Below are 26,721 nucleotides of genomic sequence, written 5' to 3'. Positions count from 1 at the left end.
GTTTTAATTTAATCTGAGACTGAATAAATAAATTCCAGCAAAGATAAACAGCAGTGATCAAGAAAGCCGAGGTTTCCTGCTCCTGTTTCCTAAACTGTACTTTAAAGCCGCAATAAGAGACTTTAATGAGCCTATAAAGTACAGATACAAATTTATGAGTGATTTAATGATGACAAAATAAACAAACATTATGCAGCATCAGAGAACGTTATCACAATATGTATTTAAAGATCCGTGAATGTGTTTAAGATGTTTATCGCCTTCCAGTCCTGTATCGACCTGTCACTGGTTTACGGTTAGATCACAGTTTGTAGCTTTAAAGGAGACATCTGTCCAAATTCCATGTTTATTAAAGCCAACAAATCTCGTGAAAAGACCAAGATAACAATAAATGTATATTCTTATGAAGTTCTGTCTGTGTATACAAGCCTGAATTGTCTTGTTCTTTTATGCCCCTGAGCTCTATTGTTGTCTAAGAACTATTAAAAAAGTAGAATAGCACTCCGGAGCGAATCCCTCCGAAAAGGCAGTCTCCTTAAATTCAATCAAGCTGCAACAAATTACACACAATCATAGAAAAAAGTCAACAAAATACACCTGTATTTTTGCCTGGTAAATTGTTGAAGATGTCAACAACAAAAAAAACACCATCTCACAATGTTATTTCATTTTTATTTATCTTATAGATTTCTAGATTTTGTTCAGATCAGTGCTAAAATTTAATGAGTTCTTGCTGAGCCCCCATCCCATTCTCCCACTAAGTTTTGTGGAAATCTGTTCCATAGTTTGTGTGTAATTCTGTTCACAAAACAAACCAATGAACTGGGACGAAACCAGAACCTCCTTGGCAGAGGTAATTAATCTTCTAATAAAATCTTTTATTTCGTATGAAACCCAAACACATGGTCCTGGTCACCTGAATACGCACAAGAACACAAACTTAGTTTTCATTCAATAGCTGAAAAATATTCTTCAACTCATTCACTTCTGATAAAGTAACCTTTTACTTTAAATTAAAGAAAAAAACCTACTGCAGTTTGAGGAAATTATTGAGCCTTTTCAAAAAAGTAATCGTTTACAGTCGGGTGATCTGAGAAATGAGTCTAGAACCGGATGACAATGGCCTATTCACAGGGCGCCAGGGGTCACTGAACGGGTTAATGAGAATGAAAATGATGGTTTGGGCTTCGTAGTCACCGGATCCTAAACATGAGCGTTTATGGAGGATTTTTAACTGTTGAGTTTGACGACGCTCTGCAGCAGCAGCATCATCAAAACACCTAATAAAGGAACGTCTTCTGGAAGAAGGACGTTCCTCCCTGATTTACAGGAGAGATGAACTGAGGCTGGTGGATCGTGGCGACCCAACACCTTTGTGTTTTCCTTTAATTTGTCATCTCTCTGTATTTGTGACCCTTAGCTCTGGGAGTCTCAGACAGGATAAAGGACGTGTTTATGGCATTTGTGGACAATAAAAAATATGGAATAACATCAGCCTTAAGCATAAAATTTTATTATTTTTATAATAATTTTATGCAGCGTTAAACTGTAGAGGGGATGATGCGTTAAAGTAAAAATACTGAGGTGGCATTTTGCAACTGATTGCATTCACATTATTCTGGAAAGCAATCATTGAGCTCGTGTTTCTTCTCTCTCGCTGATGAGTCTGGTCTCTCTCTCTCTCTCTCTCTCTCTCTCTCTCTCTCGCATTCAGACGTATTTCCATCTTTCCCGGAACTCGTCGGACACTTCCATTTATCTAAAATGGGGCAGGTTTGATTGGAGCACACAATGGAAGTGTCGCTGGAGCACGGGAGATGCTTTAGCGCCCACAAACCAATATGGCTGCTGCTGCTGCTGCTGATGTGGAGAGGTCTGTTGGAAGTGGATAGTGTATTTTCTATAAAAGAACAAATGACTGATGCACACACTTGGAAATCGAAAAACGAAATGAGAGCAGAGGTCAAATAGTTCTGGTGATGCCAGGCTGATACAGAAGATGTGCCACTGTAAACTATTGGTAATGTAAAGGAAATCTTTGGGGTAAATACTGTAGGTTTTCTTGATGGTGGTGTCCAGTGAAATTTGTTATACCCTATATAGTGTCCTCATTGTTTCCTACAATGCATCCTGAAAAGAGTACAACCAATGGTCACATACCGAGCAAAATATACCATCATGCATTGCGCTGGCGGCAGGAACAGCCCGACCCGCCTTATAAATGTAAATACTTGCAGAGCATCACAGCACAAACTGCGGCAAAGTTTATTTCTACATTTAAACATGGACCATTACCAAAAAGCATTAATACTAAGTGTCAAATAAACATTTAAAAGGTATTGTGGGATTGTCCACCTGTTGATTTTTGTTGTTGTACGTCACAATCCAGCGACAACGACGTGAATACAGACGCAGAGAAAACTGTACAGTACATAGACGTCCCTGTATACTGAATTAGAGGTTAGATAACAGGCTTAGTTTATTATATAAGGGGTTGGATTGAAGATGGATTGTTGGTGGTAACTTTATATCTATAGCAGACATGAGGGTGGTCTAACTTAAGTTGGACTGATGAGGTGTAGTATCAGCAGACACAGTGACGGGGGGGTGGGGGGGGTAGTACCTCTCCAACCATGCCGTTCCACACGTTGTTGATCTTCTTGCCGTGCTTTCCGTTGTTGACCAGGTAGAGGTCGTACGTGAACTTGACGTTCCTCGCTATCTTCTTCAGGATGTCGATGCAGAAGCCCTTGCAGCACTGCTTAATGTAGGAGCCGCCGCCCAACGTGCTGTTACTGAAACACACACACACACACACACACACATGCACAAACAATATTAGATCATATTTCTTCTTTTTTTTTTATCACAGAGGACATTTCAGTGTTATACAAGCGTATACGTGTGGAGCGAGATTGTAACTGTACTCCTCCCGCCTGCTCATTCCACATCTGGTGGTTCCATCAAACTGTAAAACTGGAATTACAACAGTACCGAGTAACCGTAAATACTGCTGAAGGGCAGACAGAGCATGTACAGTGTGTGTGTGTGTGTGTGTGTGTGTGTGTGTGTGTGTGTGTGTGTGTGTGTGTGTTCCTCTCAGTGCCAGCTAACCAAACCAGATGAAAACACAGGGGTACTGAGCAGATGCTGCTGGGCTTTAAATAGACCCGGGCTCTGCAGAACAACCAACCCGCATGATTAAAATATCAGCTGTCCTTCCCCTCGTCTCCCTCCTCGTTCCACACTCTGTCCTTTTCTCCCTTCCTTCGCGGTGTGTCTCCCCTCCTGTCTGCGAGGAGCCACTTTTCCAAACCTCAGAGCGAACCTACACACACACACACACACACACACCGCGGTCGCACAGACGTGATGCACAGGATGGAAACGGATGCTTCAGTAAACTTTTCTGACAGCGCGTCCACGAGGACTCCGGAGCAGTGAACCAAATTGAATCCCAGAATCAAATAATCCCGGTGATCTATTAAACGCTAGCAGCACATTTCCAAAAGCATTTCCATAAAAACTAATTCCTCTCCCCGTGTCAGCCATCTTTGATGTAGCACATATTGATTGGAGCGGTCGCTCTGTGACCTTTTCCCTTCACTCGCCATTTCAGCTGACTCGCACTCCGAGGGAAAGTTCATACAGAACGGGGGGGAATTCAACACGCGGGGAACACAGAGACACGACCGTCAAAGAACTGAGACATCAGAGCGTTAAAAGAGCTTTTAACAGCAGTCAACTGTATCTGTGGCACAGCATCGTGTGTGTGTGTGTGTGTGTGTGTGTGTGTGTGTGTGTGTGTGTGTGTGTGTGTGTGTGTGTGGAAAAGAGAAAGTGAGTATATATAGTGTCTGCCCCAGGTGTTCTTATGCACACATTCTGTATGCATAAGCTCTTCCCAGCTGAGCCCTTCACTGTGTCCTTATGTTACTATGTACACACATACACATACACACACACCCCACCCCCCCACACCGACACACACACGTTTGTACAGCTATCTTAATGAGATTAATGACATAATGCATTCCCTAGCCCCCTACCCTATAGCCCCTAACCCACCAAACTAAATGCCTAACCCTATCCCTTAATCTAAACCTAATTCTTACCCTAAAACCAAGTCTAAATCCCCCAAATAGTCCATTAAAAGGGGGGGTCACAAAGTGAGGACCGGCCAAAATGTCCTCACTCCGTTGGTCGTAGGCTCAAACTGGTCCTCACAAAGATATCTGTACAAGAGCGCACACACACAGAAACACACACAGAAACACAAGGTTACATTTGTCTTGGCACATACACAAAAGACAGTGGGAGTAGAGACTGAGTAAATGGAGCTCTTATGGACGAACCCACGTTTGGACACACGGATGATTGGATGTGGAAACGAAGGCCGAGAAGAGACGAGCTCTCGTGGCCCGAGAACAGCTGAGAAACTCTCGGGTCGGGTCAAAGGTTGAACCCTGAATGTGCAGGGATTCAGTTGTGTGAAGTCCGTGTTTAAAACTGTGCGTTGTCGTGACGACGTAGATGAGAGGCGTTCTCTCCGACGTCCGTCTGACAGAGAAACTTTTAATTTGGTGGAATTGATTAGAAGAAAAGTCAATATTCTATTCTCCCCTGTTTAAAGCAAATGATTATCCTGAAAAATGTCAACAATTTCCCATCGTCGTAGCTGCGATATTGACATTAATCGACTATGCGCCAATAACGCAGGCAGTCACGAGTAGAATTCTTTAGAAATAATGGATTTCAGTTGAGCTTCTGGTCCGTGTAAAGGCCAGCGATCAATCAGAAGCACAACACCGACACAGTTCGGAGCCGGTGACAAATAAACCTGCAGAAGTGATGATTAATATTCAACATACTCTAGACTGGCTGAGCTCAGTCGTAGAAATTAGCAGAGAGAGAAAGAGAAAGAAAGAAAGAAGCTGCCTCGTCCTGTCATGAGTCTTTTATCGAGACGTCCATATATCACAGATAATTGGAGCAAAACCCCAACACGTCAAAGAATTCAAGAGAAGACTCTTTGAGAAAGTTTTTCCTGTCACCGACTACTTGAGACATATTTCTGTTGTTTACACACTTGAGAGGGCTGCCACAGATTCCAACCACCACGATAATTCCTTTTAAGCTTTTCTACAAACAGAGAAAATCCCAAAGTCATGTTTGATGTGTTGATTTGGAAAAGTTCCCTGCAGTTAAAATGGAGGACTTTTTAAGGCCGTGATGAATTAAATTTAAGACGTATGTCAAGTACGACAAATATGAAGAAATATCCCAGAATTAATTACACTAGAGGGGCTGGAGAAGCAGGATAGAGAATAACCCTCGAAACGGAATTAATACCCAGAGCCGAGCCGAATGTATTCAGATCAATTCATCAGATATCAGTTCCTCATTAGTCCTGATTGTAGTTGATATTTTGCAGCGTGCTAAAATCTGTATCATGATTAATAACAACATTATAAACTACGTATGCTGCTGAAACTTTTAAATGGATGTTAACATAATTAAGAGAGAATAATTCAAGACCTAGTACGCAATAATCTTTATATTTAAGACTTTAAGGCCTAAAAATCGAATTATTAAATTTGAGACCTTTTTAAGACGGAACAGAAACCTGTAAAGCTTACGGTAGGAAAAGATTTTTTTAAAGTCTACATCATAAATGTAGAAAAGTACGGTTCTGATCTGAAACTTAATGATGTGACCATAATCTAAACCAAAAAGTTAGAAAATAAACCTTAATAAATCTATAGAAACAGTCAATCTGCAGTAAAATGATTAAATACATGATGAAGTTTGACTGTGACGTGAATTTAAATCAGTGGAAGTTAGAAACAGTGTGTTTGTAACAAAGGTTGAATTCAACCCACTTGCTTTTGCTGCAGTGGAGAAAGTGTTTATGCGTAATTTTGTGAGTGGTGAGGTGGGAAAAAAAAACTATATAGACTTAAAAAAAATATTAAGATAAAGTGGCATGAATTTGTTAAACGTCGGCTGATACTTTCATCTGGAGCGACTTAGTGCACAGATCACAGATAAACACAGATTCCTGATATCACATGAGATAAAGAGGAGAATAATCCTTGTAAAAAGGTACGAGGGATGTTTTTTAAGTAGCAGGTGCAGAATTAGGATACGGGGAAATGGAAACTCTCTGTAGAATTGAAATGGACTAATTCTTCCATCCCGCCTGGAGAGGGAAGGACATTTCACTATTGAGGAGCAGCAGAAAGAGGAGTCAAGGCCGGGTGAGGAGACGACGTGGCCGCCGCAGGGAGCAGGGAGCTAAGTGGACGGTTATAGCGGAGCACAGGCTGGAGAATACGGAGAGACCATAGCCTGTAGTTATGGACATGCGGGTCCCGGAGGAGCCTTGAATGATGCGACAAGAATTTAGAATTTGATGTGAACAGCCACCGGCAGCCAGGAGGGAGATGAGGTGAGGAGCAGGGGGGCAACAAAAGGAGAACTCGGGGGAGGTTGAAGACGAGGCCGGCTGCAGTGATCGGCTCAACAGAATATTCACAAGGCTGGACTGAGGCAGACGTCCAGAGGGGAGATGAGAAAAGATGGACCACTGTCACATATTAAACATTTTTTAATTTGACATCAGGCTGGGGGTTTTATTTGTTTCTTTACATGTCTGACACGTGGCAGCACATTTATAGAGCAAACTGTAAATGTGGCAGAGGCAGCCACACGTATATGGAGGACAAAGAAGGCCATAAAGAAGTGCCAGAAGTTTAATCATCCCGGGAATACTTTTATTTTAGTTGCTCAGATTTAATTACGCATCTAGAAATTAAATGCGGCTCAGGGATTAAGATGCAAATTCTAATATTTGTCAGTCAAACACGTTCAGATGAGAGAAAATGCAAAACCTGATCACTTCACTTATCTATTTCCAGAAATCTCTGTGTCTGTATATCTTCATTTTGAAAAACCAGGCGACCAGATGGACAATTTTATCTAAATTTTAAAAAATAACTTAAATATTTAAATTATTCAGAAATTGCATTCATAACTTAGAACACAAGTTAAATGTTTTTCAATATCAAATTATTTAAATTCAGTTCAGTGGTATTTCTATTTAAAAATTAAGTCTTCAGTTTATTTATATTCTATATTGATGTTAAGTTGAGTACAAGACTCAAATCCTTACAGACTTGTTTTGCTCCCATACAAAGAAACATTTTAAATAATATGTGACACTCCACAAATTAAAACATAAAAAAATTAATAAATGAAACAAACAACATTGAAATATCCCGATGAATAATATGAACGTTACTGTTTAAGGACAACAGGAACCTCGGGGGGGAAACAATGAGCAGTGATATTAATTAGTAACTGCAAACAAGCAGCACATTCAGTTCATTTAAAGCAACACAAAATCGCACCGAATTAATGACACAATGAGAAAATGACCACAATGGAGCGACACTCGCAGCCGCCACACACACACAACATCAAGTTCACCGACAGACTGACATTAGCAAGCTGACACCAGCACAGAGCGAATACATTATTAATGTGGACAGAACTACTTTGCCAGTATGTGTTAAACACAGCGACAGAAGTTTTTATTGTTGTGACAAAGGACACTAAATAGTTCGTAATGTGAATGTGCACCGAATCTGCAATTAGTTACATTTATACTTGTAATGTTTTCAGGATATAAACACACACGACACAAGAGTTATTTGTCTCTGTAAAGATCAAGAATACAGTTTTAAACAAGTTGTCATATGGAGCACGGAGTCTCTGAGCTCAGCACGGAGCAGTGTTCCAGTGCTGCTGTGTACACACACCGGATGTAACAGCCACATAGAATTGGATCCAGGGACAAACAGATGATGAGTCATTATTATATAAAGTAAAACTGAGTGGGCCCAGTATAGATCTGTGCAGAACAAAAGTGGACAAGCAAAGAGCGGCTGATTGACGATTATGTTCTCAGACAGATTGAGCGGCCTGAGAGGGCGAGAAGCTGGAATGCAGCACAGAAAACACAACTGGGAGAAAAGTTGAGATTACAGAGGAAACAAGACTCGGCTGAGACGACAGGAGTTTTAAAAAACCTCACAGACAGAATTTCATCTCCAGAATCCTGAACGCAAGATGAGAAAATAATGTTGCATCACACACAGGATGTTATTGCTCCAGACGCACGACCTCACGTCTCCCATGTGACCTCATGGGGAAGCAGATGTTAACAGCGACAACTCTGATGTTAAAACACAAAAGCAGAAGGCTACACGAGTCTGGAAGAGAAAAACGATCGGCCAACAAAGGTTTTCTCTTCTTAAAGTGGGATATCTGTTAGTCTACCAATGTTTACCGTGGCTCGGCAGCTCCGTTAGATATTCGGTCTCTCTGAGGTTTAGGAACTAATCTGTAACCGATAAAGGTTCCACGCCTGATTCCTCAGATTGTCCCGGGGGTTGAATCAGGGTTTAATTGTCCTGAAACGCCTGAAGACTCCAGCCCAGGTTAGAGAAACAACTCAACCTCTGTCCAGCAGAGATTTTTCTAAGAACAAATATCTGCAACACCTCCAGTTTAGGGAGCGTGAGCTTTTTTCTTCCTCGTAAACAAATACGGTTTTCAAATGGCTCTTGATTTCACGAGCGGTGGGTGGGAAGCTGGACGTGGGCGTACTGGTGTGTGGGTGCTTACTCTTTGACGTGCTTGCGGCAGGGCACCGAGTTCCTCATGCAGGTGCCGGTGAGGATGTCCACGTTGTCCACGATGACGAAAGGTTTCTCCTCCAGGGTGACGATGGAGAGGTGGTTTTCGTCCGCGTCCTCGTCCCCGTGGCAGTTGTACCGCGGCCAAACGGGGAACATCAGCGACAGGGTCCCGTTTTCCCAGCGGCCCATCTGCACACACACACACACACAAACACACACAAATCAGGGGGCAGCGATCTTAATTAAAGTGTTTTGACTTTTTAATTTCCTTGCTTCTTTGCAAATAGATTGTATCAATTTGTTACCTTCTCCCACGTCCTTTCACTATTCAGGACGATGACAACCAATTTGGGGTTGGCCTGGTAACCATCTGGAGTGAACGATAAGTCTCGCCCTTCGTTCCACACATGCATCATGTGTCTGATACACATGGGGGGGGGGGAAACAGAGAGCAGGAAGCTGTTATTTGCTTTTGTTTTGCATCTGTTAAAGAGTGTTTGCGAGCGTGTGTGCACGAGAGCAGATACATTTGAAATAACAAGTTAAGCACTCTGTAATCACTGCAAGAGTATCCACTTCAAATCAATGCTGTCTTCACCCACTGCGAGTGCATGCATGCCTGTGTGTGTGTGTGTGCGCGTTGTACACACACGCACACGCACACACACACACACACACGTCTATTTGTGTGTAGGAGGGGGAAGAGTCAGAGGCCACATATCTCTCCCATCAACATTCTGCATTGATTTCTCCGCAGATATTCGCCTGAAAGACAAGCCACTGTGAAACGAGGCTGCCCTCGCTCTCTTACTCACCACCGGTACCGTGCATACGCAAACAGATCCTTCGCTGAAACATTTACACACTCGCTAAAGTGAAGCCGGCGAGAGGGGAGTAAATGAATCGCTATCACACACAGTGATCAGGGATTAAGAACACACTCACTCCAGCAAAACAGTTTTCAGGAGGAGAGGTTATTCGGCGTGTTAAGACGGCGATAATAGCCTGAGTTCCCCTGGGGTGGGGGTGGGTGGGGGCGGGGTGTCGAAGGAAGTTTACTGCTAAGACCAAATCACGAGAGGGACAGCAGCCGCCCAAACAGAGCAAACTTCTCATTTCTGTGCCTTGTGTTGTGTTTTATTAGAAGTGGTTTGATTCATTTTGACGTGGTAATATATAACAGGGTTGGTCGGGTAATTCTACATGACTGAAATATCATCGGACTAAATCTTTCAGCTTCACGTCCACATTATTCCAGTGTCACATCTACAGAGAAGTACATCACTTGTGAGCCGTTCTATATAATTTATTTATCTAATAATGTACGTTAAATGCTTTAAATATTCACATATTCACGGTGTCATTATTCTAAAACAAAGAGTCAAGGAGAGAAACTAAAACAACACGTCTGTTTTTAGGTCACACAGGGCACAGGGCCCACGGAGGACTCATGCATAAACTCAAATATTGCGACAGGAAGTCGAGCCGCATGAAGAGAAACGCCTGAGTGCTGTTTTACATGCACCCTGCGGCGGAGAACCGCGATAATTACACTGCAGTTCAAACAGGTGGGACTTTACATCGTCTCATCTGCGGGAGACGAATCCGAGTTGACGCACATGAATATTGTTGTCGGACAGTGGATTAGAGAGCGGTACATTAATCATCTGTTTTCACAGAGACTTGGAAACAGGCCTGTGCTCTTTTGAAAAGCGGAAGCTCTCACATTGAGTAGAGAGTAAATAAAAGGTCCCCGTCTCCCTCACATGCAGCGGCTGCAAAAAATACCAAACACATCCCTGCAGTGGGTTTCCCCCTCGCTCCCTCAGCAAACGCACATAATTAAATACAAAAACAACACATTTACACACGAGGAGCACCTCCGCGCTTTATAAACGAAAAAACCCCTCCGTTGTCACTGTAGATTACGATGCTTCTCACTATTAGTAGCGACAAGACAAATACCTATTTTTGTGTTTAAAGAACCCTCACGATGCAGCAGGTAATGCCCTTGTCACAGTGCATTGCCATGGCTGAATACATACAGCAGGAACAGTGTCGCGGTCTATTCTGGGAAACCGCTGTCTCCTCCTGTTTCAGGTTTGTTGCCATATCTGGGAAAATATTTCCATCTCCCGCATATAAAGCTGGTGTGTTTTTTAAGGTATGTAAAATAGCTAGATTCCACTTTATAGATTCACGTGTGCATGAATATGTATGTTTGCTTTTAAAACAAAAATGTAGCGCTACATTAAAAAAAGGAGTTCAATGATTTATATACGTTTCTCTATGCAAAACTATATCTGCATTAACTAGAAGTTCAATGAGGGTTTAAGTCGTAGCAGCATCAGCAGCTTCGGAGAAAAATACAAAATCGCTGCTATTGTAAAACACCATCTTTAAAATCTGCTGCTAGAAGTCGGCGCCGAACATTTCCCTGTCGCTGAAGTGCTGGGGCGGCCATTGTGAGCACTTTCCTAAGAGAAGCATGAATAAAGAAAGAACGCAGGCTCCTTCCATTCTGTATAATCGGAGCAAGGAGCATCTTTTCAGAGAAAAAGTGACAGCTTAGGGGTTTGCATGGTACAGTGGCTCCATCAAACAGAATAACCTTTTGAAATTTACTACAGGGGCAAGCCTCAATAAAAACCTGCTCTATTGTGCAGCCAAAGTACACAGAGCGCGAGTCAGGGATATTAATTTCTGTCGGGCAGGACTGACAGGGAATCCAACAGGGTTGACAGTGTCTTTTAAGTGCCAGATTATGTTGTCCTTGCTTTCCTCTCTTGTTTTTAATACGCACACTGCGGCAAGATTGTATCTAGACTAATGTAGGCAGGGTCCTGATCACAGCCTCGCCACGTCCAAATCAGGGAAGGGGAATCCAACCTGTCAGTTGATTACCACAAAAATTGACGACGCTTGTTTTGACAAATATGCAAATTCCATCTAATAAGTTAGCGAAACAAATGGCACCTCTGACAGGGAGGGAAAACAAATAAAAAAGGACTGTTTCCCGAAAAAGGTTTGAGCTGCTATTGAGGTTTGTGTTATATTAGATCAACCTGTCAACAGCTGCAGTGCTGTGTACGCTTTGATATATACTTTGATGGGTTAATCAGAGAGAGAATGGGATGATAAAGCCATTATGGAGAAAATAATACTGTGGCTCTCATTCTAATGAGGCAGCTCATAAGTCATCATGGATGAGCGGAAGCTGGAAACCTGACCGTCATGTTTTAAGTCGGGTTTATATACTCTCCTGAATTATTAATCATATTTTAGCCAGCGTGAGCTTCATATTCAAAATATAATCACAATATGACTGACAGACTCTGCATCTGACGGTGACATTTGTGAATATGGAGAACAAATGTGCATCGTGTGTGTCAGTGTGTGTGTGTGTGTGTGTGTGTGTGCTGATGGATTTCACTGTTTCCTCATCACAGTAACTTCAGAGAGGAGAACACACACGCACACTGGTAGACGTCAGACACATGCACGCACACACACACACACTCATGCATGCTCCCACGCGCGCACACACACACACACACACACACAGACTAACATATATGTGTCACCCACAGAGCCATGTAACGAGAAAAAAGACGGAGAACAAAGCTGGTAAAAGCTGCTTAAATCCTGACTTGAAGACAGTGAGTCCAGTCACGTGACGCAAAGTGCGCACAGACACACACACACACACACACACATGCGTGCACACAAAGATTCTAGTTAACACAGGGCACCAACAATGGGGAGGTGTGTCTGAAGTTCAACTCTTTGTCTCTGAACTAAGGCGTCGTAATGAGCTCATACACGGAGCAGCCGTGTACACAACAGTGAATAGTGTTAAATGTCATTAGACATCACAGTGTTACTCACTGCTGTCATCTCCGCTTCCTCTCTTCCCTTCTACCCCTCTCATTAATACATTAAAAAGAAGTTACGTAAGACCGCTCGACACTCGGCTGCAAAGACAAACAGAGTTATGCAAGTCCCTAGACCTTGATCTCCTCACACACACACACTCTCACGCACGGACACACACACACACACACACACCTGCGCAGGGCACTAGGTGGGAGCTTCCCCGGGCTCCGGTCTGATGCTGTGCTGTAGCAGCTGCTTTGGGCCTCTGGCAGCTCCCCTTTCTCCCGCAGCATGGAAGTGGCCGCAGTGGTAATGATGCCAACTCCGTCCCGGACCCGCGTCTCCAGCGGATACTCCCAGTCGTCGTAGGACACGGAGATCATCCCCAAGGGAAACACCTGAGCGGGAAGAAGAGGAGATCTGAGAAGAGGCACATATGGCGTGTTAAAATGCAATTTGTCTTCGATTTGACATTTTCTATCCCGATTTTAAAACATCCATATGTAGCCGTCCAAGGTGGAAAATGGATGATTTATTTGTCATATTGTGTCAACCTGAAATAATTCATATCTGGCAATGAAAGAAGTCACTTTTCCAATAGAATAATTCCGACAAACTAAAGAGCTCTCTAGGTTTATCTCAGCAGCAGACGGAGCAAACATGAAAAGATGCCAGCGCTCTAATCTGTCAGTCTACCCCACAACATTTTGTTTTTGTTTTTAATTTGGCTCCGACTGCAGAATCAGATCTTGTCTAAGGTGTAAAAATCACACAAACACAAACAGGAACGTTGAGTGGAGGAGAAAGACGGACAAGAGGAGGCGGAGAACAACTGTTTCAGAGGTGTTGTGGGAAAGGTAAGCAAACACTGGAAATGTTTCCAGCTTTAATATGAGCGGGGAACATTTGAAGTGATTCTATTTGTGTATGTACTTAAAAGATGTTTGGATGAGGGCTACCTGAAACCAAAGCCAGCTGACATTGGGCAAGAGGTTCATACTGAACAGGTCACCAGCATATCGCAGGGATAACAGGCAGAAAAACAACCATTCACACTCAATTAAGAGTTTTTAATTAACCTGATCCTAATCTGCATGTATTTGGACTGTGTGAGGAAGCTGGATATTGGCCACATAGACACAGGGAGAACATGCAAACTCAACAGAGAAAGCTGGGATTCGAACCAGGAACCTTCTTGCCATGAGGCAGGAGCTTTGGTTAGAACATCAACATGGAGATTCTCACGGACTTTGACCACGGCATGATCGTTGGTACCCGTTACTGGCTGGTTTAAGTATTTCTGAAAAAGGCGACCTCACTGTCAAACAACAGTTTCTACATTTTTTCCGGAATGACGCAGAAACCAAAAACTATCCAGTGAGCTGCGGTTCTGCAGAGGGAAATACCTCGTCGATGAGGTGATGACCGGACTGGTTAAATCTGACTGGGAGAGGCTACAGTAGCTCAGATAACAACTGAATCATCTCAGAATGCACAACACGTCCAAGCTTGAGGCAGATGGGCTCCAACAGCAGAAGACCATGTTGGGTTCCACTCTTGTCAGCCAACAACAGACATGTGAGGCTGCTGTGTGCACAGGCCAAAAACAAGAACTGGACAGACGAGGACTAAACAACATGTAGCCTGGTCAGATGAGTGTTGTCGGTCAGAGTTTGGTGATAACAGCACGAAGCCATGGACAGAACCAGCTTTACGTCAACAGTCCGGGCGGGTGGTGGTGTAATGATGTGGGGGAATGTTTTAATGACACACTTTGGGCCCCTTAATTGAGTGTTGCTGCAGACAATGTGTGCCCCTCTATGGCCACAATCATCTTCTAATGGCTACTTCCAGAAAGATAATGGACAAAGCCAAGGAGCAAAAATCCTCTTCAGGTGGTTTCACGAGTTCAGTGGCCTCAGATCGGAATCCAGTGGAAAACCTTTGGGATGTGGCAGAAGAGGAGGTTGTGCAGCATAAATGTGCAGCTGAGAAATCTACAGACATGATGTGATGCAGTCAGGTCGACAGAATGATTTCAGCATCTTGTGGTACAGAGCAATGAGGCTGTTCTTAGAGCGATAGGTCATCATCTGAGGACGAATTAGCCTCTAGGGGGCAACAGCCAATATTTTGAGGCTTCCGGTTTAGACGGTGGAAACCAAGACTCAAGGTACTCTTCTTATTTTTAGGTTTAAAGGCGGGAGTTTGTAAAGCTCTCACTCAAACCCCTGAGGTCGGACTCAAATATGCTTGTGCTTGGATTTCCTGCGCTCTAGCTTCAGCTCTTCTTCTTGCGTTTATATTTCTTCTGTGCAGGTGCAGAACTCTCTGACTTCTCCTCTGCTCTTGGATTTTGAAGTCTGTCAAAACTCCCCAACCCGAAGAAGGCTTGACCGGTGAATTGTCCCGCCCTCCATGAGCAGGGGAGAAACCAGAGCGCAGATGTTTCACACACAGAAGCTGAGTGCAAGCGAAAGAGCTGGAGCGCAGGAAATCTAAGCACAAACAAGGTATATTTGAGTGAGAGCATAATAAAATCTGAACTTGAAGACCATGCTTTTGAATAAAGATAGGAAACAAAAACCCATAATCCTCCATTCTCCATAAACTGTTTACAGTCCAACTAGTTTCACTTTTTTGCAGATGTTTTAAATCCACATGACATTTTAGCTAATCTCTATGAGCAGCTATGTGCATTTGAATGCAGAAAAAATGTAAAAGCAGATAGCTGATGCATTTCAGTCCCTGTGTTCTGCATCTTTTGCTGACTCCCTACCTGATTGGTCAAACTATAAACAGAAACCAGAAGACTTCCAGCCCCACAATCCCTCACATGCAGAATCTGTTTATATTCTATGGTGTTCCTCATGAAGTGCTTGCTGAGTATGATTTCCAGAAACGTCGAGCTACTGCTCTAATGTGTTTCCTATTAGCTGCAGAGAGTAGAGGAGAGGAGAAACTGCAACAGCCTGGAATCAGAAACACTGCTTGTCCTGTCAAACCATTGAAATGTGGCCACCTGTTACTACATATGGGGCCTCAGTACCTCGGGGGTAAAGTCTGGGTTGCCAGTGGTGAGACTGGACACGATCCAGATGTAACCGGCTCCTATGAGACCCAGAGAGCGAGCTTCCTCCATTATATACCTGTGGAGGAGCAGAGTCGGAGAGTTATTAAAGAGCCACGGTGTACGACAGACACATGAAAAGAAAATGAAAAAGAAGCAAACACTCACAAAGCCTCATCCTTGGAGCAGTACAGCAGTATAACAGGACTCTGAATCCTCTTGAGGGCGATGTGTGATTTAGAGTTTGGGTCGCCATCCACAGCGTCGAGAGTCACCACACTCTGCATGTCCCAGCGCACAAAGCTGTAACAACACACCACTAAATATTCCCAGGTACTTCATCTTGTCGGCTGCGGTAAATAAAGGTTACGAGTGTGTGTGTGTGTGTGTAGGTGTGTGTGTGTGTGTGTGTGTACACGGGAGGGGTGTGTATTCATCACCTGTGATCCACAGTTGTCTTCAGCGTGCTGATGAAATCCTGGTACCCGGGGAACTTTGATGTGACGATAGAAAAAACGTGCCAGTCGTACTCCTCCATGATGGAGAGCATGAGCAGGGCCTCCTGCTGCAGAGCGGCGCCGAACTGGAAGAACGTGGACTTTTCATCCTGCAACGAAACAGACAGCAGACTCATCAAGGTGCATGAATTAATACAGACAATGAATAAAAAAAAAGAAACAGGAGCTGGAGTGAAGGAGTGAAGTCGGACTCAAACGCCCGATGGAGTTGGAGGAAATGTTTTCAGTTTTTGCGATCAGTGAGTCAGAGCGAGGGAGATGAGAGGAAGTGCGAGTGTTGGAGAAATGACGAGGAGCGAGGTGAGATGGGCGAAAGAGGAAGAGACACTGAGAGAAGTCAACAAGTGAGACTGCACAGCAAGGGAGTGAGCGCCGGCAACAGGGGGGCCTAATGGTCGGAGACAAGCGCCTCATAACTCACAGGTTTGATTCCCTTCCACCCTTTAGAAGCCGATTCAACAACAACTGTGCATTGTCTGGAAAGTTAATTGAGCCAAATACAGCCATCACTGTTGAATGGGATTTTTCTGAGCTGCACTAACTGCAGGAAATGATGGTGACGTTTTTTTAAAGCCGTCACACTTGAAGTCCGAGGATCTCCTCCAGAAACTGTGACTCCAGACTTTACAGCATTAATTCACAATGCCACGTGCAGTTCAATAATTTAGCCTCGGCATCGCAGACTGGGCGACAGTGTGAGAGGCAGCAGCGAGCGTCACCGGGAAAAAAAACTAAAGCAGCTATAAAACAGACCAAAGTGAGTGTAGATGGAATAAGTTGCTAATGACTGCAGAATGTATGTTTGCATAAAGTGTGAGCTGGGCTTCCCCCGTGGGAAATAGACAGCAACACCATCAGAGGAGGACAGGAGAGAGAGAGAGAGAGAGAGAGAGAGAGAGAGAGAGAGAGAGAGAGAGAGAGAGAGAGAGAGAGAGAGAGGGAGGAAGGAGAAAAAGAAAAAGCTGAATGAGAAAAAATGCTCCGGTCGTGTGAGTGAGATTTAGATACCTGCTGCAAGAGAGTGAGATTCTTGGGAGGAAAACTGAAACATCAAATCTCCTCAGAAGGTCCTCCTCTCTCTCTCTCTCTCTTACTCTCTCACTCTCTCACACACACACACACACACACACACACACACACACACACACACACACACACACACACACACACACACACACACACACACACACACACACACACACACACACACACACGCTGTAACACAACTTCCACAGAGGGCATCAAAGAACGTGACACAATAAACATCAAAGCTCTCTTAAACACACATGGAGAATCAGCTGTCAGCCCTTCTCTGCCACAAACACCCCCACCTTTGTGTGTGTGTGTGTGTGTGTGTGTGTGTGTGTGTGTGCAGATGCATGTAAGCCTTGTTCTGTGGCTCTAGTCTTGTCTTTAGTTGAACAAAAGCTCTCACTTCTGGCCAACACACACATAAAGCATGGCCCCGCGGAGATTTAGCTCCCCTCACTCCGCCGCTACAGGAGAGGCAGCAAAGCGAGGAGAGAGGATGAAATTGTACTTCAAAAAGATCTATCTCACTGTTTCCATCTGTGTGTGTGTGTGTGTGTGTGTGTGTGTGTGTGTGTGTGTGTGTGTGTGTGTGTGTGTGTGTGTGTGTGTGTGTGACTATAGGTGTGTGCAGCGTCACACTTTATCCAGATTTAAAGGAGGAAAACAAGGGAAAGAAAAATATCCGTTTCTGTTAGGCAACAGGCACACACTCAATTTTGCCCCGATAACGGCGACACACAAGCACAGGTACAAACGGGCGCTAACACACACTCGCACACACACACACGTACAACTGTATACTCGCAAACAAATCAGCGCTGATACACTGTTTGTCAGGTATTCAGTCAACAGAACCATCTGGTAATTGCTAAAAGGATAATTCTGCTTTATTACCCGCGCCAGGGAGGTTATGTCTACATCTGTGTTTGTTTGTTTGTTAGCAAGATTACACGACAACTACTGGATGGATTAACATGGAACCTGGTGGAAGGATGTGTGATGGGTCAGGGGAAGAACCCATTACATTTGTGTGTGGATCCCGATGAGGAATATGTGTTTTTACCTTCTTTTTTGCGCTTTATCACATTTTTTCCCCCCAATTTGGGATCAATAAAGTACTTATCCATCCATCCATCCATCCATCCATCTATTTTTAATGATTTTCCAGGGAATAATTCATGGATCTGGATGAAAAAAAAAAATCAGGCTTATTAAGAGGACTGTGTGTGTGTCAGTGTGTCAGTGTGTGTGTGTGTGTGTGTGTGTGTGTGTGTGTGTGTGTGTGTGTAACTTGGTGCCCTCTACTGCCTGACATTCTAGATATATGTTTTCAAATTTGCCCCCCCTTTATCTATAGATGATTACATTAGTAATAGTTGGACAGTTGTTTAGCCGCATAAACTAAATCACTTGATGTGGCTGTAAATTAGAAAGTGAGGTCACGCCAGAATTGAGCTTGAAGTAAATCTGCAATTTTATACTTCAAGTTCACCTTGCTTGTGTAATGTCTGTTTGAAATCTGTATAATTTTGCAGTTTTAATATCATAAGCCATAATTCCCCTTTAGGTAATTCATCAGTTCAAAATGCCAAATATTAGCTGCTTCTCAAAACTTCATTAACCGTCGGTTTGGGATTGTTGCTTTGGACGCTGTATTTTAAAATGTCACCTTGAGCTCTAATGTGGGATTTATTACTGCTAACCCTCTTTTGAAGTATTCATTAACTGAAGATAGCAAATAATAATTACTTAGAGCCCTAATATACACACACATGCACGCACACAGGCACGCACTCACACACGCACACACGCACTCACACACACTCACACACACATCTCACCTAAAAACACCCACTGGGCAGGACAACGAGAGCAAGAGAGGTGTTAACGTGTGAAAGGCCACAATTCAGATTACATCATGAACAGTGACAATAACCTCAAGTGAAGTTATTCACAAATACACTGATGGGAATTTTCCTCCTGAGTGAAATGTTACATTTTTTATTTCTTTAATAATAAGACGTATATACAGCAGCATGTATATGGTGACAGGATGAGGCTGCTGCAGAGACGCTGCTACATGGCTCACAGATCATGTTCATAACATGCTCTTAACATGTTTAATATTTACACCTGTCAGCGTGGTCTACGGCACACTCCTCCTTTTAGATACCTTCACAATCTGACAAGAGGAGAGGAGGGAGGAGAGGAGAGGAGAGGAGAGGAGAGGAGAGGAGAGGAGAGGAGAAAGAGGAGAGGAGAAGGCGACAAGGGGATGCGAGGAGGAGAGGAGACTGTGAAAGAGGAGAGGAGGAGGTGACAAGGGGATGAGAGGAGAGGAGAAGGCAACAAGGGGACAAGAGGAGGAGAGGAGAGGAGACAGTGAAAGAGGAGAGGAGATGGCGACAAGGGGATGAGAGGAGAGGAGACTGTGAAAGAGGAGAGGAGGAGGCGACAAGGGGATGAGAGGAGACAGTGAAAGAGGAGAGGAGAAGCGACAAGGGGATGAGAGAAGGAGAGGATGAGAGGAGAGGAGGAGAGGATGAGAGGAGAGGAGGAGAGGAGGAGAGGATGAGAGGAGAGGAGAAGTGAGGATGTAGCGTAAGAATGTAGAATGAATGAGGGCAAAGTCTTTTTAGAAGACTGAGGGGGTGAAGGGCTCAGGATGATAGTTGCTGGTGGTTGCTGAATTATAAAAGATAAAAAGACTCGTTGACACAGACCTGCATCTTCTCATCAAATCACACAAGTCCACCAAGAAGTTCACAAATGAATAATGCACAGAGCGGTCGTCCGCGCACACACACACACACATGGCACACAAATGTATTTCCACATTATAACCCATATACCTAGAGATTTACTGATGACATCGTGCATCAATTATACAAATACCGTGAACTTCATGTACAGCCTCACATCCGCCCACATGCAGACACACGCCACACACACACACCAGTGCACACGCACAAAGGCCCCTCAAAATATATCTTTACTCATACAGTGAGCCAACATACCAATGAATAATACACAAAGTCCCTCAACACACACACACACACACACACACACACACACACACACACACACACACACACACACACACACACACACACACACATTCATTTGCTATTCCATGTCAAATTTCATTTTTGTTTACAGCCGTCAGATTAAGAAAATATGAAGGTGTGGAAAGAACTGTGCAGATTCAGGCTAATGAGAGAAGAACTGACACATTTCTAGAAATCACTGGGAGGAGGAAGGAGTCGTGTGGGTTAAGAGAGGAAGAGGAGTCGAGTCCTGCACGTAGTCGGGACGGACGAGGGGAGAACGAAGTGGCCAAAAGCTGCGGAACAAACAAGTGAAGGCTGGAAGAAAAGAACTGAGGGACATGAAACAATAAGAGGATGGAGCTGGTGTGCAGAATACTGAGAAATAGATGGGGGTGGTGAGGAGGAGGAGGAGGAGGCGGAGGTGGAAGAGGAGGAGGAGGATGATGAGGCCAGCAATGTGCCATTTAAATTTTTAATGCAGTAGGTCAGTTAGGATGTAGCAGCTGCATTTGGTTGCAATGACAGAGTCTGGCCCCCAGATGCTGTAAGCAAGTCTGCAAACAAACTAGCACATCAACCAAACGTCCCGTGTCAACAAAGTGACGCTCGCGGTCGCTTCAAGGGTCACACGCAAAAAACAAGTCAGTCCAGACTTTGCTCAAAGTTGATTTGTAGAAAGATTGAACAGATTCTTGGTGAACTGATCATTAGAATGTGTCCCTGAGAGTGAGAGGTACAGGTAACACACAAAACACCAAACATTAGCTTGGGATGCAGAAATCATTTGAGTTGGTGAGTTTGGGATCAGTGAGCAGCTTTGGGAACAAGATTACCACGAAAGTCATGTATGATCCGTCAAGTTCCATTCAGGAATCCAAGCAAATGTTTTCACAGAGAAAGGCAATTAATGCACCACCCAAATAATTAGACACAGGAGTTCCAATAGAAAAATAGGAGGCAAATATTGGAATAAATGTCTTAAAAACACGTTGATGTTTCTGTACGATAGACCTGAATGCAGCTTATACAACTGAAGCAGTGTATTCTGTTTAATTCATGTCCTGAAAAAACAAGTCGAGTGCACATGGTGTGAACTACTGACTTCTTCTCCACTCATATGATCCAGACACGGCCGGGTCGATGTTTCTCTGCAGCTGAAGTCTCACTGTACTGTTGAACCTTATCAGAGTCATTAACATTCATTACACACTGCAGGTTGGTATGTTAGGAGGATTGAAAGTGGGAACACACGAAACCGGGGCCTGTAAAACATTAAAACTGCACTCGAGAGCGACGCTGTTTCGACGGGACACATTTTCTGTTGCAGTCTAATTCTCTGTAAACGCTGAGCAGATGTTCTACAAAGCGTCGCGCTAACAAACACCACAGCTAAATCCGTCCAGCCAACAAAGACTTAGCCCGGCAGAGCCACTTACAAACAAACGCGGAGGGTAACACGGGAGGCTGCTGTCACTCGACCGGCATCGGAAGTGACACAGCCAAAGAGTCAGAGGGAGCTGCGATTGTACTTTCTTTCTGAGAAAAACAAAAGTCTACGCACACGTGTATGGATTTCCCCGTGTGGGAGCTCTGCTTCGACTGCAGGAGACCTACACACTTTCATGAGCGCGAGCGTACGTCAGACGTGTAACATCAAACGCCGCTCTTTGAGCATTTCTGAAAGCTGTGAGCACGTCAGCAACCTCCAGCATGAAGCACAGCAGAAGAGATTCTCTTGACACTAACAGAATGTAAAGGCAGGTCCCTGAATGGCGAACAAGCGGCGGCCCCGCCCTGAAGCGCTGAAAGCTCTTCAGTTTTTCCAACAAAGAGACAGGTCCCAGAGCCCACATCCACTAACCCGGCGCCAGACGCTCCACATTCCCGGGCCTGACGGAGAGCTGACGGCATTTAGCCCGAAGACGGCGGCTCCCAATGCTAACAAAGACTACTTTACTATTTAACATGGGGTGAGTCCCGCTGTCGAAGTCTACTGTAGTATTTAACAGCCTCGCGCTCCCCAGGCAAACACAGAATAGCATTTAACACAGCGTAGCCTAGCTCCGGCTCGTGACGCATTGGGCCTCACCGGTGATTCAGACATGCATGTAATGGACAGCAGCGCGGCCTGCGACTGACGAGGCGCTCGCAGTATCACAGCAAAAAAACCTCAGGATGTAATAAGGGAGCGGAATACAACATGTCTCCAGGCGCTGAAAGAACACTGACCTCCACCACAACTTACTTACTGTCTCCTCACGTTTACATTTCTGTGCAACCGAGCTGCAGCAGCACAGACGGGTCTTGTCTGTGTGGAGTTAGCATGTTCTTCCCGAGTCTATGTGGAGGTTTCTCCGGGTTCCTCCCACAGTCCAAAGACATGCAGGTTAGGTCGGTTGCCCATAGGTGTGAATGTGAATGTGTGAGTGTGAGTTGGTTGGTTGGTTGTTTGTTTGTTTGTTTGTTTGTTTGTTGGCCCTGAGATACGCTTAAGTGATCTGTCCAAGGTGAATCCCGCCTTTCGACCAATCTCAGCTGGGATTGGCTCCTGAAAATGTCTCGAAACCCACATTAATAACCAGTAACCAACTTCATCTTGCTCATGTCGGTAAATGGATGTGAGCCTCAGTCTCTGGTGCTACATAGGCCCGACATGTTCCATATCCTAGTGGTGGTCATAAATATAGCCTTCTGGTAAATATGTACATGTGAGATCTGATGATAAAGTCAAAATGGACCAATAGAGGCATGTTTATTGGAGCAGAGTATACATAGAAAGAAAGTTCTAATCAGAGATAAAGTTAAACCTGCAGCAGAACGCAGTGTTTTACTTTCTGACGGTGGTTTAAGGTTAATGGTCATTAATGCCAATCGGGAGAAAATAAAAGTCTGCAGTTTTCATACTAAAGTGTTTTGCAGAGAAAAATGCTGAGCGCTGCAAAACCCAGAGATAAACTGAGTGTTTATGGGGTAAAAAATACCATAAGGATTTTAATTATATGGATTATGTGATGAACAGAATATAATTTACGAGACAAAAGTCGGATTCAATCCCACACAGGATTTGGATGCTTCTCCTTTGTACTGTGAATGCTGAGGTTTACGTTTTTTAATCTTGAATTTTAAGATCTGAAAATGATCGATTGCATCAGAGCATCTTGATTAGAAGACGTAGAATATCGGTCACGTTTCTTTCTGAACTCGTGAATCTTTATAGTTGAAGCTTTTTTGCACAACTGGACATTATCTAAGGGAATGTGAAATTCAAACCCCAACTGTTCAAAGTAAAAAATATTTCAAAGATAAACGCAGTGGAATTAAAATCAAGTATTCAGCAGTGATTAAATAAAAAATTATTTCGTTTCTAATTGGACTGAAATCCTTGTGGCATTCTTCCCCAGAGAAGTAGTAATAGAGTAGATTACCTCTAATCAAGACACTTAATTTAAGTTTTGTGATGTGCTGCCTCGAAGCATTTTTAGGCAAAATATTTAAGCGTGATATCACTCTAATTTAACCTTTTACCATTATTGTCGTAAAAAACTGAGGACCCACCTTTTGCATTTGCCACAGTGAGAGTTACACACTCTCTCCCTGCACTCGTTTACCTTATAGCTTTCTGAGGGGAAGTCATAAACTCACATTTGTTTTCAAAAAATCCATTAAAAACCGCTCGCAGACATGGCGCCGCCGTGAAGAACGAACATCCATCACAACCGTGTCATATATTTCTTTCCTGTCAACGCGTCAGTCGATATCTCCTTTTTTTTTTTTTACAGTATGTAGGGATTTCTTTTTATTGAAGCAAAAAAAACGAATTATCAGTTACTAATGTATGATGAGATTAGCAGGAGATTATCGATTTGTTAATCCAGTGTTATCACAGTCGGGACTGAACCGGGCGTCAGATATCATCCCCAGACTAATATCAACACAAGCTTTTATTGACTGTATTTGTGTGTTTATTATATTTCATTTGGAATATACTGCATCTGCGAAAATGTTTAGTTTTTCTTTAGTTTTATATTCTGACACCTGAGACACGATGCGGCTCCTCGACTTCTCACCGGCTCTATAATAACTTTATTTATATAAAGAACCTTGTTAAAACAGCCGTCAGAAAGTGCTTCACAAAGAGGACAAATACAAACAAGTACGCAAAACAACATATGAACTATAAAGTGAAACTATGAGGCAACTTTGCATTGGTTCCACAAAGCTCTCAATGGTCACTAAAACCCACTAACATCGGGTTTTTGTCTGCAATTCGATCAGCCTTCACTCCTCGGTCAGACGACTCTGCAGCAGACTCTGGTTTGAATCGGTTCTGATTGGCTGCGATGGGAACGTGACACCCGGTTGAACACACACATTTGGCAAGACAGTGAGGTTAGGGTTAGGGTTAGAGAGAGAGAGCGCCTCACACACCAGGGGAATAACAAACAGAAAGGCAAACTCCTCTACTGGCACATTATATATAAAGGCTTCCTCGGTACAAATCCTTTCACTCCCACCTTCTCGTCTAAGAAACCAAAAGGGGACCAAACTTTTTCTGTTGCTTCCTCTAACCTCTGGAATAGTGCCCTGCTCTGCATTACCTCAATCATTTTAAATCTAATCTAAAAACCCACCTTTTCAATCTTGCTTTAATTCAGCCTGATCCTGCTTATGTCTCTTTTATTTATCTTCTTTACTTTTATGTTGTGCGTCTTTATTGAGCCGTTTTGTGTTGTCTGTCCTATGTCTTGTTTCTGAAGCACTCTGGCTGCTGCTAACTGAATTAATCTGACGTGACTTGACATTACGCTTCCGTTCAATCAAATTAGTTTCTTACCTAATTAAGGGTCAACTATTAAAGAGTTGCAAAACATTTACTTCCTCATCCAACTGGGCTGCAAATATATTTTTTTTCTCAACTGTAATATGTATTCAATGAAAAAGGGAAAGTGCCAAAGAAACAATAATTGCTGCAGAGAAAAAAAAAGCGAGCTGTTGTCAGACTCTGACAAATAAGAAGTAAAGATATGCAACTGAAACAGCCTCGTTCTTTTTAGGTTGAGGCTGTGAAACACAAACAGGCTCTTGCAACATTTTTGGTTCAATTAGCAAAACTTTCTAACGCGCACGTTGTTAGGAGGAGTATTATTCCTAATTGGGACGGGAAGCAGACTGAGAAATTGCTTGCCGGTTGCTGCAGATTAGTCAAAGTGTGAACCTCAGGCCTGAATAACTGCTCGGGGTCAATACAGTTTATTAATTTGATATTGCAATTTGTCGATAAATACCCCGCATACAAGGAGTCGTTTCAGCTGCATTTCCCCCCAGAAACAATCCATCAGCTGTCGTCTGTAAATCAAGAGCGATACTCGGCTGACTCTATCACACGCGGCGCTGCATCAGTGTGCAAAAGGCTCAACCACTAACTATTGAGAAGAAACGACAGGATTGTCAGGCGCAGGAAAGGGAAATTAGTTTCTCGCCGAGCTTTGACGATGCACAATGTGCCGGATGCTTGCCAAGCACCAACAGTTAAATCTGTCTCCCGAGTGGTAGCCGTTGGGTCGTGTGCGCGGTTGGCCTTCGCCGAATCCGAGTGTCAGGATGCAGCTCACGGCAGAGACTAATCACAACACCTGTTTAGGAGAGATTACAGCGGGATCCGCCAGAGCGCTGAAAGGCCTCCGCTTTATTAAAAGTGAAGCGTCTGTCCAGGGTGTGACATCCACACACAAGCACCTGTGAGGCGGAAACACGAGAGGATGTGTCTATATATGGAGTGTGTGTGTGTGTGTGTGTGTGTGTGTGTGTGTGTGTGTGTCTGTCTGTGCTGTTGAGTAATAATAACTGTTTGACTTATAGAGCTTCGGAGAGGAAGAGATGTTAATGTTATTTCATCCCCCTACATGGAAAATAAATGACACAGGCAACCCTACTCCCCCTCGTTATCAGTGAATGAATTTAAAACAGCTCAAGAACTGAGCGAGAACCTGCTTCCTCCTCCTCCTCCTCCTCCTTCTTCGCAGCCTCCATTGGCAAATCACAGTATTGCCAGTTTGATATTTATAGCTGAAATGCCTTTAGGTGAAAAAAAAAAAAAAGAATCTCACTCTTTCTCTTACTCTCTTTCTCTCTCTCTCTCTCTCTCTCTCTCGCTCGCAGCCCACTGATGGTGACTCTGTTGGACTTCAGAAACCTTAGGCCTGGTGTTAAAAATGGCAGAGTGAGTCAACCCATCCCGTCTGACTACCTCGGCGTTGATTTCTGGACCACGCTAAACAGGCCAAGCGCCGCAGGTACGAGAACAGGACGGCCCCGTCGGGGGGGGTTGGGGGTCAGGGCACCTGTCCAGTGCCGCTGCAGAACAAAAAGGGGGTCTGGCTGGTGCAGGGAGACCACGAGCCACAAGATTAATTAGACAACTCAGAGCGCGTTAGTCGTTCTGCTGCTAGAGAAACAGCTGCAGGCCCTGC

At 43.8% G+C, this 26,721-nt stretch overlaps 1 protein-coding gene across 1 annotated transcript in view; it reads right to left on the bottom strand.

The window, feature by feature from the left end:
- The window catches only part of grin2ab (glutamate receptor, ionotropic, N-methyl D-aspartate 2A, b), a 99,568-nt gene that overhangs the window by 17,579 nt on the left and 55,268 nt on the right, over positions 1 to 26,721 (bottom strand). Inside the window, exons 5-11 of the mRNA XM_035146810.2 lie at positions 16,092 to 16,258; positions 15,820 to 15,954; positions 15,631 to 15,730; positions 12,774 to 12,979; positions 9,011 to 9,125; positions 8,692 to 8,894; positions 2,624 to 2,795 (exon numbers count right to left, since the gene is read on the bottom strand). Of these exons, the coding sequence (XP_035002701.2) occupies positions 2,624 to 2,795; positions 8,692 to 8,894; positions 9,011 to 9,125; positions 12,774 to 12,979; positions 15,631 to 15,730; positions 15,820 to 15,954; positions 16,092 to 16,258 (1,098 nt within the window). The remainder of the gene's footprint in view (positions 1 to 2,623; positions 2,796 to 8,691; positions 8,895 to 9,010; positions 9,126 to 12,773; positions 12,980 to 15,630; positions 15,731 to 15,819; positions 15,955 to 16,091; positions 16,259 to 26,721) is intronic.

This window comes from Hippoglossus stenolepis, chromosome 2 (genome assembly GCF_022539355.2).
Source record: "Hippoglossus stenolepis isolate QCI-W04-F060 chromosome 2, HSTE1.2, whole genome shotgun sequence".
Taxonomy (NCBI): Eukaryota; Metazoa; Chordata; class Actinopteri; order Pleuronectiformes; family Pleuronectidae; genus Hippoglossus; species Hippoglossus stenolepis.
The sequence above is the reverse complement of the archived record's forward strand: the minus strand, read 5'-3'. Positions and strand labels throughout refer to the sequence as shown.